Here is an 18,495-nt window from a genome sequence, read left to right as displayed (position 1 = left end):
ACCAGGTTTGAACTTGTAGACCCATGACTGTATCCTACATGAACAGGAGGGGCACAGAAAGCGCAACAATCAGAATTTGATGAGAAACCCCCACCCGACATGTTCTTGGTATGGACCAGTACAGAGGAGGGTTTTCTGTGCAGAGTCATCAAGTCTCCACTACCATATAGCACCATTGGAGACCAAACACCATTGCCCCCACATTCAATCGCTTTGTCTTAGCTGTCAGGATGCATTTAGGCACTGGCCCACCGATCTATGATCAGCACACCACACATACTGTTCTTTTCAAGACTTGGAAATGATGGGGGGAATCAGTCACAAGAGAGCCAGATGGCTTCTTTCCTAGGTAGGAGGATCAAGAAAAGAACCATTCCTTGCCCACCTATCAATACCCTTTGGGTTATCCAACTCTAGAAGCGCTGTCCTGGTCTGGTTACTGGGTGAATGTGGGAATATGTACAATTTGGAGGAATCTGCCCCAAGTTCTGGTGCCGTTCCAATAGGCTCTGTATGTAGTTCTTGGATATGTCCACCACCTCAAGAGTCACTGACTCTGGTGCCATCTTTTTTTGCAGACATACCTAGGCTACCAGGACTCTGCACACCACATCACAGTGATAAGGATCCCTTCACTAAAAGGGGCCCACCAAATTAGGCCCTGCCTTCCTTTGAGATGCAACAGGTTAATGTGGGTACACTTGGGAACATGCATTCGTGATCTTTTCTCCAATCCTCTACCGGACACACTCCAGAACATTGCTGTCTGCAAACCTTGAAGTAAACATGAAGTTTCAATTTGCAAACTTAATGACTTATCCCAGGCAAAAATTGAGTTACTGGTGTACTATGTTGCTTGCCTTGGAGCCATAGTACCTGGCGGCTTTATGCCTGTCTTATACTGGAGTGGTCCTAGAGGGAGGAGTCAGAAGTGTGTTGCAGCTCCCCAAAGCCAAGGCATGTATAACATCTTCACTCCCCTCGTTTAGGAGGAGCTTTGAGCCAGCATGCATAGCCTGTCTGTACCCATTGCCCAGAAGCTGTGCTCACAAACTGTTTCTTGAGCGTGGCCTCGGGCACAACTGAAAGTTCATGTTGGTACTTCTGCTACTGCTATGTACCACCACCATGTAAACTTACACCTGAGAACAACTATAACAGGGATTGATACCCATCAGTGAACTGAGACGACCCTCTCGCACCATTGCAACAAAAAAACTCTACCTGTTCCTGGAGAAAATTGCAAGTCACCAAGAAACCTCCAGCACGTACTCGCAGAACTGCTGTCTAGGCCTGACCCTAGCTGCATCACCTGCTGGCCATGTTTGACCTCTGCAAAATATAAGAACTGATAATGGAAGGCTCCAAGCAGATCTAGGGTGCTTGCATTAACCAGAAGTTCTTTCCCGCTTTGAGCTTTTTGTCTTTAACCTTTCTACTTGGCCATGTACTATTTTCCATGTGTTAACGGCTCTGTAAAATTGTTTAGCAATCATCTGCAACCATGCTCAGCTGGGCCGATTTTAGGGGCATGTGAAAGAATGCATTTGAAAGTACAATTCTTGATTGTAGATTAGAATTGCCTAATCGGGGCCCTCGCATTCAGTCATTAACAATTAGTTGGTCCCTAGATTCTGTTAAATGTTCCATGCTGGGGCACAGTCACTTCTTCTGAGATTTTTACTCTTTCCTGTTCAACTTAATGACTTCTACAGTCACCCATGTTAACGAGCCTCTCGGTTAACTTACGTTGAAGTTGTTTTACCCGTTTTCCTTATTTATCCTTTATTTTGCCCTTCAGTTTTATTTTTTGTGGTAAATATAAGATACATTTTTTTATGAATTTGCTTCGCTCCTTACATTCTTTTGAGTGTTTGCGAGTTTGAAGCCCTGTACCTCATACCAAGTATCCATGATCCTCCATGACCATGTCCAGGTGTTAACTTTCCATATTGCTTAGCAAAGTCTTCTGGCACTCCTCTTGTACTCTATAGCAAGCCATATGCATGGTTAAAAAAAAGTTGCAATCTCTTTCGTTCCCATTACTCTGAACAACAGAAGTGAGACTCTGCTTATGCCATTATCCCCTGCTGCTATGACATAGTTGACATATGATTGAGACTCAACCCATGTTTGTCGTGGCTGTCGTAACTGTATCGCCTGCATCCAATAACGCATGTTGTTGAAGTACTGGCTCGAGGTTAACACAGAGAAGAATAGGTGAAATTTGATTTCCAACTTCTATAATTACGTGCATAACCAATTTTGAAGCTTATTTAAGAACGCGTGGGTATTTGTTATTTTGATGCGACTTATGCCACCGAACACATTGATTTTTGTCTCACTGTCCCAGTAGACTAGTACTGAAAAAGCTGTGAACACACGCACCGATAGTTTGGCAGCCAGAACATTTAGGCATGTTTTGTTTTCTTATCTGCTGTACCTATGATTACTGTGCAAGTGTTTTCGGTTGGTTGATTATGAATGGTTTCATAAGGATTGTAATCATTGAATTATTTTCTATTTTAGATTAAGTGTACCTGAATGTACTCCGTTTACAGCAGTTTTAAAATTTGCAGCAGAAGAGGTACGTTTTTAATGTAGCAACAGCTATAAAGTTAATGTATGTTGGACAGTTGTATACCATTTCGCCATTGCGTTAAAGAATCAATGAGTGGGTACTTCATCCACAAACTGATTGCAAGCTACTAGCCATCCATAAAAAGGCACTTGACACCTCAATTCTATAAATACGTACATACAGCACACCATTTCTTACTCACTAAGTAAATTATCACTAGCCAGTGGCGATTGCAAATTCCAGCTTTATTACAGAGTAAATACAGATCTACAATATTGGTCATTTTCTGCATGTAGTAGTAAACCAAATGTGTTTGTGTTAATTACAAATTAATCAATGTTATATTCCCATGGATTAATAGTCTGCAAATCCAGGGTTCGAATTTAAGTGGAGCTAGGAGCTATTATGGGCTTGCTTGTAGTTTAGAACAGCCAGGTTAGCTTGACGCCAACAGCTACCAGCAGTTACTTTTGTCTCTCTAGGCAAACTGATGCCAAACAAACACACCTATTTGAATTTAACTCTGCATTTACGACAAAAGTGATGTTTGCATTTATTGACAGTTAGATTTGCTGAACACTATGCATCTACTCCTCACTCCCCAGTGGCAGCTCCTGGTCACTGGTTACTGCTGGATACCCAGAAGCTGCTTTTAGCTCCGGCTTATCCAATCTAAATTTCAATCCCTAAAATGTATCCATACATGGCATAATTGGCCACTTCATGAATAAAGATATCTCTATGCAGACAGACAACCACTAAGGCTCCACATGAAGCCCAAAGCCAAGTGCAACTCCTGGTAGGATTCAGATCTCGTCACCCATAAACGCAAGTGTAGGGTGGCTGAGAGGAAATGGTTGGCATCTTGTACATCCTCTGACAAACTGGCCTGCCGCCTGCTCCAAAGGCAATACCGACTCTGGGCTCCCTAAGAAGAGAGCTTGCATACAAGCCCACGTTTCTGCGGCATCTAACAACTCGGCCAAACTCTTTCAAATCTGCATGGAGCTGGCCAATCCTGCCGCAGGCTCTACGTCTCCTGTTCCTTCCCAGGCCCTCTGCTCGGCCCTGGCCTCTCACTTCATCTCTTAAACCTAGGACATCCTTTTCAGCTTCTCCTGCTTCGACCTCCATTCCCCGTCTTCCTCTGGCCACCCCCCTCTCTTCCATGCCTTTCCTCTCTTCTCTCCCGACAAGGTTTCTAGACAAGTCTGATCTATGAAAACCTCATCAAAACAGGTTCTCCCCTGTTCTTCCAAAACCATCAATGACCATATTGACACACTTGCTCCATCCTTGGCTGACTTCTGCAACCACTCTTTCGCCTCTGGAACCTTCCCCTGCCCCCTGAAGCACTCTCTTGTGCATTCCCTTTTCAAGAATCCCTCAGCCGCCCCTCCCTTTCGGCTAACTATCGCCCAATCTCTATTAATCCTTTCCTGGGCAAACACCTGGAAAAGCTGGCCATCTCCCAGCTTAATATTCAAACTGAATATGTTAGTTGTCTCCATGACCACCAGTATGGTCAGAAGCACAAAACTGCTCTCCTGAACATCTGTGAAGACCCACTCTCTTACCTGGATACTAATTTCCCCTCTGTTCTCATCCTACTTGATCTCTCCTCTGCATTTGACACAGTCAATCATGCCATCCTGCTCAACCGGCTGTGTGATAACCTGGGTATCACTGATCAGGCTCTGGCCTGGCTGACTTCTTCCCTCTCTGATCGACCCTCCCAGGTCCAACTTTGGTCCTCCTCCTCCTCTATTTCTCTCTCTGCTTGCGGTGTTCACAGGGGTCTAACCTTTGTCCCTGGTTGTTCAACCAATAACTGGCACCTCTCGCCCACCGCAATGCTGCTCTCGGCTCCAACTTCCAGTGCTATGCGGATGACGTTCTGCTTGCTTTCCGGCTCCCCTCTGCCGCCTCTTCTCCTTCTCTCATCCCCCTATCCCCCTCTGTCTGCAATCCAGGAGTGGTGCGCCGCCAAACGTTCTCTGCCTGAATGCCAGCAAGACAGAGATCCTCCTCCGCATCCTCATTTCCCTTCACTCTCCGGTCGACCTCCCTTGGCCCTCTTCCAGTTCCCACCTGTGAGGCTAAGAACCTCGGGGTGATCTCCGACTCCACACTCTCCTTCACTGCTCACATCTCCGACGTCTCAAAGAAGTCAAACTACCAACTGCATCTCCTCGGAGGTATTCTTCCCTTCTTCTCCTTCCCCCAGAAGCTCACTGTCTCTACAACTCTGGTTCTCTCTAGGCTTGACTACTGTAACAGCCTCTTTTTATATCTGCCCGCCTCTACCCTCCGTCCTCTGCAACTCATCCAGAACAGGACTGCAAGACTTGTCCTTGGCCTCAAGCCCAGGGATCGTATCTCTCCAGCACTGAAATCTCTCCATTGGCTCCCTGTGGCTGCAAGGATCAAGTTCAACACCATTTGCATTGTCGACACAGTCGTCTGAGGCCTGGGACCAAAATATCTGCAGCTTTCTCTTCTGAAATATCTTCCTACTGAAGCTCTTCGCTCCTCCAACTCCTTGAAGTTCAGTCGCTTTTCCAAGCAACAAGCTGGTGGCAGATCCCTTCTGGGGCCTCCCTCTGGAACAGCCTCCCTGCCTCTCTGAAACTGAACCATCTCCGGTTCTGGAAGCAGCTCAAGACTTTCTTTTTTGCTTCTGCCTTCTCTCTACCTCTTCTCTATTGATCTCCTACCTGTTACTGCACTGGTGACCTGACTACCCTCTGAACCACGGCCCAGGTCCCTTCCCTCCCAGTGCACACCGCCACTGCATCCCTGCACTTGTGGGTGTATCTGCAACCCTACAGTCCCCCTACCTGCACTATATAACACTTGCTGTCTGCACTTAACCCCTGCACTGCCACTTGCTGGCCGCACTTGTTTTTTTTTTCTCTGTTTTGTTCCTATGTCCTGCACTTGCTCCTCCTCCCCTTCCCCTGGAACTTCTCACCTTTCTTCTCCCGTGCACTTGCGCAATCTCATTGTCACTGGGCCTAGTAAAATCGTTGTCTTGTCCCCCCTTGTTCCCCTCCCTTGCCTCGTCGTGCCCTGAAACAAATGTGTATGGCGCGCTATAAATAAAATATCGTATCATATCATCAGTTTAAAATCCAGCAGAATGTACCCGATAACAATTCAAATGTGTCCTTGGAAGATGGCTTCAGATCAGTGACAAAACTTAAGAAAGTTTCAAAAATGTACATTATTTATCATTAAAGTGGCCATATTTCAGGAGCAAATACTCGCGGCATCTCAATCTGTCGACCCATAGCCTAATCCACACATGCAGACCCCAGTAGCATCTTTTATTATCAAAGCTCTTCTAGCTATTACGCTAAGAAGACTGCAGCATCTTTGAAGTTTATTGATTCCATTAGGGTGTGAACTACATGAATACGGTTATTTTGCTCATATAGTTTATGTAAATATTGATCCACTAATAACAGTGCGTTATCCGCCGAAATACACTGATAAGCCACCTTGTGCAAGATGATGCCTCATCTAAATCGTTTTCATTATTTCTTTTAATTTTTCTTTTTTTTTATTTAACAATGAAGCAGATTATATAAGTGACCAAGACAGAAAATAGGCCTCAAAATGTGCCCTAGCCGTTTGCTTGTGATAATTTACTCTTGGCGAGTAAGAAATTGTGTGCTGTATGTCAACAATTGAGGGAACAAGTGATGTTTTAGGCCCAATGATATACCATCTGCTATCACTACTGCTTGTGGTTTCCGGCCATTGCCCTCTAATAACCGGGTTCTCCCGCCATTGTCAATCAAAATGCCAACTTACCATTGTAGTGCATTCTCACATTATGCCTGTTTAGCAGAGAAGGACTGGATTGCTTTTTACTAACTGATATCCACTTTTTAAAACCCTGACTGAGGGATGATTAGTTGGTCTTCAGTGCGCCTCTAAGGTTCACTCTGTAAGTAGAAATCTGCAACTGTAACATGTGTGCCAGTGAATCCTAGAGGTCCACTCCTATTAGGTTAGTTTGCTTATGGAGGGAGTGTGGTCTGTGGCTTAACTCGGTGAATTTGGAATGGACAATCTGAAATAAAATCCTTGCTTTCTCTCAACGTTGTCATTTCCCAGAGCCTCAGATAACAGTTCTAAGCGCTCTGCATAATATCTGAAAGATTTTGTTCAATACGGAAGCTCCTGAAGGATTCCGTTTGCAAAACGTCTTCAACACAGTTGCTTGCCTCCAAAGCAAAAAGGAATGGTTGCAGATGTCTGATCGGAAAAGACATGCTAAAATATTCAGATGAGTTAATTGTATGGGAATGTTAAAGAATACAAGTGCATTCCCCATCGCAGTGGAAAGATGGGTCCCAAAGTGCGAGAAACTAAGTGCAGCGTCTGTAGATTCAAAGTGGGTAAACAATAATCAAAAACAAGAGGTTTGGCAGGATAAGGAAGAAAAACAATGCACATCCAAGTGCAGTCAGTAGTGGACAATCCAGAGGCCATCGGATTAATCAACAGATGCCAGGGTGAGGGGGGAAACCCAACAATGCTGAATGGTATTTCAGCCTACGAAAGCAAAATACGATCATGCAACAAATCAATCATGCGCTTAGCAGCGAGTTTCATCCGGCTTGACTTGGTATAGCCATGATTTGTTAACAGAATTACATGTACCTTTAATTTATGTTCCACAGCGGTGAGAAATTGATAATCTATATTTTCTATATTTATAAAAGTCAAAATGTATTTTTGGGTTTGTGGCTTTGCGAAGCGTTGTTCCTTATACAATTCCACACTCTTTCACCAAGCTGGACCACATTTTGCATAGTTACCTGTTAGGACCCTACAGACATTGCTTGCCTAATGAGATGTGAACATCCCACCCTTTTGCCTGAATTTCAGCACCTCCACACATGAGACGGGTGCCTGAAATCGGCAAAACATCAATGTGGTCGTAGAAGGACCGGTCTCGACATGAGGAACAAAACTCAAGATCCCTGTGGGACCTCAAAAAACATGTTTCATGGCCCTTGGATGCACGGTTTCTGAGATTTTTACTGCAATGAACTGCACCACGCCAGGGTGAGGCGACAGGTGGGGAGAGAGCAAAGAAGGTCCCAGTATGCAACAGCAAACCAACTCTTGCCTCCCCCCAACGCTTGTTCCGGGGTATGTCAGCCAGCCACATGCGCCCATACTCACTGCAGTTTACTTCAGAGTGCAAAGCACATCAAGTGATGGGTGAATCGAAACAGTGACCTACGGGATCATTGATTTTCAACAATTAATGTGTTGTCATGTCTGTCTACAGAAGTTTTGCTAGTAAATTATATTTTAAAAAAGCAGTAAAATTATACCAGAGGAAATAATTATAGCTGGGCTCCAGGAGTCATCTAGAAGTATAGCAGCAGAACAGTTGCGATTCCAGTCAAAGAAAGATCCACAGGGGGCCACTGCTGTACTGGGGGGACACGCCAACAGGAGGAACAAGAAGTAAGAACAAGATAAGGGCCCAAAAGGTAAGTGTGAGAGATGATTAGCCTCCACAGTCATCATTATAGTCTTCTAGTTCTCTTCAATAGAAAATGTACGGGGCATTTATATCAGACACTGTCGGTGCAGGTTGAGGGGAATTAGGTTTGAGTATTGAAATAATTGGCACTTAACATGACAGGGATATAGGGAGGTTCGAAACTGTATATGTGTAAATGTTCATATTGGGAGAAAGAGATTTTGTTCACTTCCAGAAGATTTTCTCAGGCTGTGTGATGAAATTGTTATAGAGGGCACCGCACTGTGCATAAAAGTTTAAAATTCAATGAAATACGATTTGACATAATAAATGTAGACCAACCTCACACCCGTACCCTCGAGAGTTAAACAGCCCGAACACTGAAGTGTTTGGCAAAGATGAAGCACTTAAGCAGGCCTGAATAAACTGCATACGTTATGTGCACATGCCTGCTCCTACTGCCTACGCCTTTTTATTTATCCATTCACCTAAAGCCCCTAAAGCCAATTGATCTTGTGATTGCACGGTTCCTTTAGCAGTATACGTTATTTTGTGTGTGTATGATCTGGGGGCTGAAGTGAACCCACCAGTGTGTCAATAAATTAAACCACTCTCAGCACACTCATGCTGACATAGTTTCATACTGGTGGCACACTATGGGTCCTGACAGACCGACATGGAATGGGAGTTGGCTGAATTGGGGCGAGTACTTAAGGAGGGATTGCGTGGGACCGTTTCTCTGGGCCGATGCTATCCAGAAGCTATAAAAATCACTGCTGCCCACAGGACTGCAAATGCGGAGCGGGGAACTGGAGCTTCCAAGGGAACACACAGAAAGCAGACAGCTGAATTTAGAGGCCTTTACCATCATCCAGTCAGGTCTCTGCCTGGCTGGGCCACTTCCATGACGGGAAGATAAAGCAAGCCAAAGTGCTGCATCTGTACTGAAGGAGAGGTTTCTCTATTCATGTTATGCTTTGACCACCAAGGTGGCGTTGGCACTTTTAAGCCAAAACATAAAACATTTGCACAATACTAAACGTCAAGTTTGACCCACACATGGTTATAAAGTTTGACAGTTCCTTTTTTGCCATGTGATTAAGTGTCACCTAGGGTACTTATTAGGAAATACAAAAAGCATATTATTGGCAGCCGTCATGGCTTTTATTTCTTAGTGGTGTTCTCGTGTTTAAATGCAATACCATTCTTTTCCATTAAGAACTGTTTCTCTGTTTGTTTTCAAACAAGGCACGCCAGTGTTCTACTTTTTCCTCTCACTTTGTGAAATGTTAACATAATTTCCCAAAATGGTTTAAGTTGCTGTGATACCAGCTGGAAGTCATTTGTGTGCTAAATCGGTCCTGAAAATGGCTGGTACCCGCGTTGAGCCTCCATCTCTTGCTTTCATTGATTGTTGCTCTCGTTCTCTGTGCTGAAAGCCATGAGTCACGACAGATTAAATAACCCTGCCATGCAAATTTTTTTTTTTTTTTTTAATGTTCGTGTTATGTACATCTGGCATTTTGTTTTTTTCTTGTGCTGCTTATTTGTAGGTTTACATTTTAGTACACCTGTTCGGTCCCTTTTTGTGATGACGTTTAGATTGCGTACATTTCTTATGCATTCTGAATAAAAGGTATAACATTTGGAAGACGGATACACATAATTACAGTCAAGGACCTGCACGTTCATGTCCTGGCCTAGACATCTCTGTTGCTCAGGACGTGGGCACCCACGTCCCTTATGGCACCCACTTTTATTCTTTGCTGCATTTCAGGCATAAAGTATTTCAGAGGTTAAGTAGTTACATCGTGTATTTGTGTTTTAGTAAAGTTGGTTAGCAGTGGGAGAGCATTCGTGCGTGAAGTCGAGACCAGAACATGCTAAACCAGCAAAGTATCAGTACCTGGCATCCTGACAACCCGCCCACTACAAAACAAAAAAGCATAGCTCGCTTCCCAATTTTGTCAAATGTTGGATAATAAAATATGATTGCCACAGGATCATACACTTTAGTTAGAGTTAAAGCTGGGAGTTTAGAGCAGTATTTATTTTAGACACTTGCTGCGTGTCATCTCTAAGGTCTAGTTGGCACAAATGTGATGATGTTTCTGTTTAAATAGCCAATACTATGCTCTGTTTTAAAGAGAAAAGTACACAAATCCTATTCAAACCTGACAAATATATGAATTCTTAAAGAAACGTTAAGCAAAATGAGTATGATTTATAGCTTTATTTTCCCCCATCATGAATGGAAGACTACAACTTGCAAATAATCATTAAGCCCAGAGCTGGGAAGGGGCTTTACCGCTTCAGGTAATGCACTGGTGCCCATTGTTACAAGGCTGGCCCCAGGGATTTACCTGAAGCAGTAAGGCCCCCCCTAGTTAGGGTCTTATTGCTATTAGTACACTGGCGCATAAGACTGTGGTACTAATAGTGTCTTTTTTAAGTCGAGATGCTTGCGGCGTCTAGCAACTGACGATGGAAAACAAAAATGGTTGCCACGGAACTGGGGAAAGGAACTATATGTAGTCCCTTCTCCCTTTCCATGGGGCCAGGACACAGATAAGACCGCCCGACAAAGGCTTTGTCGGGCTGGTAAAGACGCGGCAAGGGCCAATGCGCTTGCTTGTAATCAGCTCATTGAGCCTTGCTGGGTTCGAATAGCCTGACAATACCCTGTGGGTTTTATATATGTTCGGTCTTCAGACGGTACTGTACAAAATCAAATTGACCATGAGCCGTGCATGCATTTTTGATAAACCAGAAAGAAGATGGATTTTTAGAAGAGAATGAAACACAGAGAAAGAAAAAACCGAACAGAAATGTTTCCCTTCTCAGGCACAAGAAGCCAAAAGTGAGACTGAGCGCAAGGGGGCATAAGAACAACAAATTGAAATTGAGAATGTAGAGATTGAGCAGTTTTATAGAGAAGAGGGATAAGGTGGAGCAAGACTGTTAATACATAGAACGACAATAGAAAAAAAAGGAAACGTGGGTCGAGGGAAGCCAAGAAAGGGAAGAGAAGTGGAAGGAGAAAGACCAAAGAGAAGACAAATAGCAGCATTTTACATAGAAGAAGAGCAGGTGGTTAGCTTGGTGGTTAATAAGCCACTTTGCAGCACAGAAAGAACAAGTTTTACTAATATTGGAGATGAAAATGACAGGAATGAGTAGTATGAGAAATGTGTAAAGAAAAGGAGAGTAGGAGCAAGATAAGGATATTGCACAGGATGTAAGTAGATTAGCAGAATGGAAGATGAGAGGGAAGGAAAGATATGAGGAGGAATTGGAGAGGGAATAGAAGAAGTGAGGAAAATAAGGCCTTTATTTTGGAAGCAATTAGATGAAAAACATGGGAGTGCAGCCAAGACTGAACTGCAAGAACAGCGGCAGAAAGAGTGGAATGAACAAATTCTAAGAATGAAGAAAAAGAAATAAAGGTCTTGCAGTTGTCAGCGTAGAAATGATAGGAGACACCAAAAGAGGCAACAATAGATGAAAGGGGGGTATTGTAAAGTGAGAACAGGAGATGTCGAAGGACAGAACTTTGATGGATACCACAATGAAGAGAAAGACTGCTTGCCAGCCAAGTAGATGGAGTACATCTCGTTAAGAACATTGTAAAACGGAACCAGAGCAAACGCAAAGAGGAAACCGTGTAGAGCAGAAATTGATCAACCGTAACAAAATCAGCCTAGCGATCAAGAACCATAAGGATAGACAATTGTTTAGATTAACATGCAGGAAGAAGAGAATTAGCAACACCAGAAATGGCAGTTTCGGTAGAGTTGGCCAAAGCCCAGACTAACTGCAAGGAAGAAGAGATTAGTGATTGAGATAAGATGCGACTTGTGTTTACACCACACTTTCAGGAACTTTGTTTTATTTTAATGGGATTTATACTTCATACTGTAAGGGTGTCGAAGAAGGAGGCTGACACATGGGTGGAATTTTGGTGGCAAGGTTATTTGGCTGCACTTTCTTTCTTGAAGCGCTCATCTGAGGAAATGTCTTATTTTAAAAAACCTTTGGTGATGCAATTTCTAAAGGGACTCACTAATATGTTCCCTCCATCTCCTTTTCAGGTTCCCGTTTGGGACCTTAATCTTGTGTTAAGGTTTCTCATGTGTGCACCATTTGAACCTTTACATTCATGTCCCTTGAGACTACTGACATTAAAAACCATCTTGTTGGTAGCGCAAATATCAGCCCGCAGGGTGAGTGAGTTGCAGGCACTATCTTCTCCTTAGGGTCAAACTTTCATTCCTACCTAAGGTCATATGGGATTTTCATTTTGGACAAAAGATAGTGTTACCTACTTTCAACCCTCCTCCTCATCCTGGCAAGGATGAGGAGAGGCTACACAGACTCGACCCACTAAGGGCTCTGAGTTTCTACATTTAAAGGATGTCTAAGTTGCGTCTGGATGACCAACTTTTTATAGGATACACTGGTTATAAGTTGGGAGAGCCTGTAACTAAACAAACCTTGTCCAGGTGGATTATTTTAGCGATTACCGAATAGGCTGGCTGGGAAAATTCCTCCAGAAGCCTTGGGAGCCCATTCAACTAGGGGCATGGCTGCTTCATCTGCTCTGCAAAGAGGTATTCCTATAAAATACATTTGGAGACAGCCACTTTGTCTACAATTCACACATTTACTAACCATTACTTCCTTGATTGGGAAAGCAGTCCTCCATTCCATGCATGACAATCCCCGATTACAAAAATGTGTACTCCCGCCTCCAATTCAATCACTGTTTTGGCAGTCTATCAACAGATGAGGAACACGTGGGAGGACACAATCCATTTGAAGAACAAGTTACTTACCCCTGGTAATGTTCTTTCGAGTAGATGTTCCTCCCATGTATTCCTCATCTCCCCTCCCAGCCTACCCGTAGTAGAATGTCCATGTTATTGCAGTTTACGCTCTTTCAGAGTCTAGGATGGTAACACACTTTAATGCAGGTAGTTCCACGATAAGGACACGAAAAAACAGAACTGAAGCCAATGGGCACTGTGCGTGCAATTTATGCCTTCAATGACATCCTTGAGACGGAGGCCCTCGAGGGACATCGAGTCAACCGCATAGACAAAGAGCACCCTCTGCTGAAATCATTTTTGCGGAAGCTGCATATTGGAGATATCAAAAGATGAGCAATAGGTGGGAGGAACATCCAGTCAGTCGGAAGAACGTTACCAGGGGTACTTAACTTGTTCTTCTCCTACACTATAGAAATATATGGGTATACTCACAAGGAAGTAGTTTGGAATGGTGGGTGTCATGGTTATGAAGTCAGGGGCCCAGGCATGCAGGAGTCGCTTGCACAGGAGACCTGGGTGGACACTGTCCTGGCGCCTTTGGCGCCAGGCTCATGAACAAAAGTAAACCAGAACATCCATTTAACACCAAAAGACTTTTATTATGGACATAGCACTTCAGATGCATTAAGCAGCCCCAAGTGTATTCTTGGGTGTGGCTGCTAATGGATTACCTTTGCACGTGCTCACTCTCTAGGAGTGGCAGGGTGTGGCTGGTATGCCGTCCCTAATGGGCGTGCCCACGACCTCAGCTGTATAAACTGCCCCGATCCTCAAGACAGACGCTTCGCATTATTCTGCACTTGCAAGCAGCGTACCGCTCACCGTCGCCTGAGATCAGTTTTACCTTTGAAGATCCTGCTTCCTAGTCATCCTTCTTCCTGCCAGCATACTTACCAACTGGGGGAAGCTGTTCTTACCGGTACATCTCTTCGGCGAACCAAGTATTCATCTTTACACTTTCCGGGAACGCCGAAATCTTCATCTTGGCACCACGGCACGACACGCTCCATCGTCAACTCATAGACATTCGTCTGGCCCTCAGCTAAAGACAATGGCAGGCTTGAACACTCATCCCTACAGGGGAGGGGCAGGAAACTTCCCTCTGGACCCCACCCTGATCAAAGGAATTTGACAGCTGTTGCCAGTTGAAAGAAAAGTACTAAAAAACTACTAAGGACTTTTGGTGTTTAAATGCCTATTTGTAACAAATCTAAAAGTTGGTAGTTGTAAATCTAATTTTATGCTCTTTCTGTGAATATGTGATTGAACCCTGTACTAAATAAGGACAAAAGTTATACAAAAAGAATAATTGTGCCAAGACTATTGATGCTGCAAATCTAATATTGCATACCTTTGTTCTAGGGGTGATTGCACAGATATGTACTGAATTAGGAATTGTTAGGCCAAACCTTTATGATTAAAATTGACAAAATTCCACAGAACGACAAAGCCAGCTCTCACTGAGATGGGAATTGGATGTAAAGATAACCCACAAAATATGTAATGTATGTGTCTGATTTTAGAAATGTGTATTTGTGGGAAAGTTAAATTGTGGTCCAAATAACTGTGGGAGTTCCCACGTCAATATGACAGCTCTTTCTGGGTTCCAACCAGAAAAAGGCAAGTGCCTTTGACCTATCACAGCCTGTGGGTGTGGATTGTAATTCTGCCCCTACCATAAACTTAGTGATGTCACTTGACATGATTGACATGATAAATAAGGGAACTTCACCACACACAGACACTGATTCCTGACTCCATCCTGATTTCCGTGTGACGCCCTGTTCCAAAATTCTCCATCTTGTCCTGTTCCAGACTATTTTGCCAAACCAAGGCCTCCGCATTTGCTGAACTCTTTTCAGCTACGCCCAAATCCTGAATCCATCCAAAAACTTGGGGGAAATGATTCTTGATCCAGTTTGGCTTGCTACCACTAATGCTTGCCTGCTGAAACTCGCCATCCCACTAATCTACAGTGGCAAGTGACCAGAAGGGCCAATCCAATCCAATCTGAGGTGCAGTTCACTTGACCAGAACCGCCCAGCAGACCATCCAGCCAGAAGTGCCCTGCTGCCTGTAGACCCGATCTGTGATGACCAGAACCTGACGGTCCAATCTTAATTTAAAGTGGACTGTAAGTATAAACAGGAATCATAGTAGCCCATAGTATATTTAACTTGTCCTACCCCAATCTCAACCCATCCTTTCTTTGACTTAAGAACTTGTAATAGAGTCACACCAGTCTTGAAACCTTGCTTTGATTTCTTGTGCTAGTGATAATTTCTTTAAAATCCTGTTGTCTTGTGAAAATCCCAAACCCTTAAAATCATCCCACGGGTAATCCAACTGAGTCCTCCAAGGCAGACACGGAGGTGCTGGGGTTGGTTTCCGGGGACCACTCTGGAGCTTACTGTGTTTCAAACTGCTAACCAGCCTGAATACCCTAGCATAATTGTCATTGTAAAAACTGATTTCTGTTTTCATTTTTGCGCCTTTATTTTCAAAAACACCTCTTTCAAACTTGCATAACTTCTTCAATTTTATAGCTAGAGACTTAATTTCAACTCTGAGTTAAAGCTACGACCTGTAGCTACATCCACAATCCCCCTTCCATGCACTTTTCCCCCTCCCCCTCTACCCTGCACTTGCGTGTTCTCAATGTCACTGGGCCTAGTAAGATCGTTGTTTTTGTTCTCCCTTGTTCCCCTTCCCTTGTTGCGCTCTGAAACACTTGTGTATGAGCATGATAGAAATAAAATATCACCATCAATAACGAAAAACAGTGAAACGGTGAAATAGCATAGTGAAATTTAGGCGGGAATTTGCAATTTTGCAAACGTTTTACACCTGTGTTTTCCCATTCAAAGTATTTCCAAACTCCTATTCTGATTTAAAGTGTGTACTGTTGCTCATATTGTAGCTTATGTTTGTTAGGACCTGTTCAGTATTGCTCCCATAGGAATTTATTTCAATTTAAGGATTTCTGCACACTTTTCATTGTTTTTCTAAGCCATTTTCAACTGTCATTTTAAAAAGTGTACATTTCCAAAACATTTTTCTCTCGTTTGGGATGGGAAGATTGCATCTAAACCCTATACATTGTTCTACATTCCTGAATACTTGCTGCTTACTTACATCTGTGTAGAATTGCTCATTTGTGAATTAAGAACTTTGCAGGAGAAAATCTTAACCTAAGCGCTATCTTTTCACAAGCCAAAACTGTTCTTTTTCTTGTGTTTTCTATTCTGTATTGCTAAAAGTGAATTCTACTTTCTGAATTGTTTTGTCACCACATTGGTGATTGCTGCCCCATATATATTAAAATATGTGTTTGATTTGAATTTTGATTAATAAATACATATTTGCCTTTACCAACCAGCCTGATTCCTGGTCCAGTGTGACCTGAGGAACCTGGGGGGGTATTTTGAGAAGGGTGTAATATGAGTGGTATATCACTCAGAATATTGAACCTGTAGACGCGATAAATAAGTATTTCATTTGTGCCTTGCATGCTAGGCTTAGACCCGGGTGTATTGCCTGATTGAACTCCTTAACATCATGCCCTACAGGCTATGCAATGCCCCTGCAGCGTTACAATTCTTTATGAATGATGTACTATGTGAACTACTGGACGTGTGCGCTCTTCTTTACATTGGCGACATTCTTATCTAGTGAAATTCCATGGAAGAACATGTAGGCCATGTCCGGGCAGCCTTAGAGAAGCTTCGACAACACCAATTGTATGCCAAGTTGGAAACCTGTTTTTTCCATGCAACCGAGGGCGAGTTTCCCGGTTTCATGCTCACACCACAAGGGGTACATATGGATACACGAATGGTGGATGCAATCCTCTAATGGTCCTCACCAACATCCACGAAAGGAGTGCAAAGCGTGCTCGGATTCACCAACTTTTATCGTCAGTTTATACCTGGGTTTTCACAAATTGTACATCCAATTACCTCCTTGTTAAAGAAAAATCTAAAGTTCCATTGGTCGACAGAAGCTGAAGAAGCCTTCCAGAAGTTGAAACTAGCATTCACTACAGCACCAGTCCTTCGACACCCACGACCAGACCTACCTTACATAGTTCAGACAGATGCTTCAAAAATAGCCATGGGAGCAGTATTGTCACAAGACCATGAAACAGGACAACTACACCCCGTCGCATTCTGGTCCTGCAAATGTTCAGCCCCCGAGTTGAACTACGCCATCACAGATAAGGAATTATTGTTGATTAAAGCAGCAATCAAAGCCTGGAGACATTACCTTCTTGGGGCGAGACATTAAAACCATCACTTACCTGCTGTCGAGCATTGCGGTTGCATCCATCTTCCTTCCGGCCGCATCTCACATCTGCATTGAGGCTGCATTTCCATCTATGGGAAGAAAACAGAAGAGAGACATTATTGCGGGAATAAATAGGAGCAACATATACAGACATTAAAGCGAACAAGCAGCATCACAAGAGCTCAAAAATACTTACCAATCATAAGGAGAAGCATAGTCGCAGCTGGACTGGACTAATCCTTATCAGGGATCAGTGAAGGAACTAGAACCCATTCGATGCGCCCCTGGCAGAAGTAGCAGGATAGAGAGCTCTTCTTCCATAATTCACAGGTGAGCTTTATGGGGTGGCGTATGCTCACAGAAACCGTACTTTGGGGTGAAGGGTTTGAGGCGTACAACAATCACAGATTGGCGCACTCACACACTCTTATATTCACGCAGGAGCAGTATCACCACGTACCTCCGCTCACAGCTTTTCTACTGAGGGAGAGGCCTGAAGGGGGTGATTCAAGTTCAGTGAGGGCGCCTCCGCAGAGACCAGGTGAGAGTAACAACGTTGAAAGACACGTCTAAATGGCCAGAAGAGCGGGAGGGTTATTCTGAAAGTCCCAACCCTTATCTAGGACCCTCCTTGATATATCTCGGCGTCCTAGGCTGGAAAATCCACAGGAGGTGCCTTTTCCCCCTCTGGACCCCTCTGGTTCATCCCCATGGACCAGAAAATAATTTGAAGGGTTCATGGACCGTTTGGCTAAATTTGTGGTCTTCTCGGAGAGGTTCACCCTTAAGAGGCCTAGTGAAGAAGACCTTTATCCTGCAGTGACCAAATTTCAGAAGACATCCTGCCTTTCGGATCAAGAAGAGCCCCTTGACCCTTTTTTGCAGGAGGATGATCCCTTTGTGGATGCCACTAATCAGATCCAGGATTGGGGGATGAACAGCAGGGGGATGACCCACCTTGGCTGTCCCTTACCCCGGACCCTGATACCATATGTATGGATCCTCCCCTCCTCTGCGTCAGGTTTCACCTGCAGATGACCAGATGGCGTTCAACGCCATTCTGAAAAAGGCAGCAGAACACGTCCAAATAGCCACGCAAGTGTTAGATTCAGATTTTGTGCAACACATATTAAAGGAGAAGCCTCCTGCCAGCCAGGCTATCCCTTTACCAAATTCCATGAAGAGGCGCATCGCCCCTGCCTTGTTAACACCCTCTCAGACCCGGGCTGTGAACCGTCGGGTGAGAAAATTGTTTCGCCCTTCATCTTCTGACCCCCTATATATTA

At 43.9% G+C, this 18,495-nt stretch overlaps 1 protein-coding gene across 1 annotated transcript in view; it reads left to right on the top strand.

Annotated features, from left to right (window-relative positions):
- UFM1 (ubiquitin fold modifier 1) overlaps positions 1–18,495 on the top strand; it is a 258,171-nt gene that overhangs the window by 116,824 nt on the left and 122,852 nt on the right. The window contains exon 3 of the mRNA XM_069639055.1: positions 2,530–2,587. Within this exon, the coding sequence (XP_069495156.1) occupies positions 2,530–2,587 (58 nt within the window). The remainder of the gene's footprint in view (positions 1–2,529; positions 2,588–18,495) is intronic.

Source organism: Ambystoma mexicanum, chromosome 7q, assembly GCF_040938575.1.
Source record: "Ambystoma mexicanum isolate Mex_15411 chromosome 7q, UKY_AmexF1_1, whole genome shotgun sequence".
NCBI classification, from domain to species: domain Eukaryota; kingdom Metazoa; phylum Chordata; class Amphibia; order Caudata; family Ambystomatidae; genus Ambystoma; species Ambystoma mexicanum.
The sequence above is the reverse complement of the archived record's forward strand: the minus strand, read 5'-3'. Positions and strand labels throughout refer to the sequence as shown.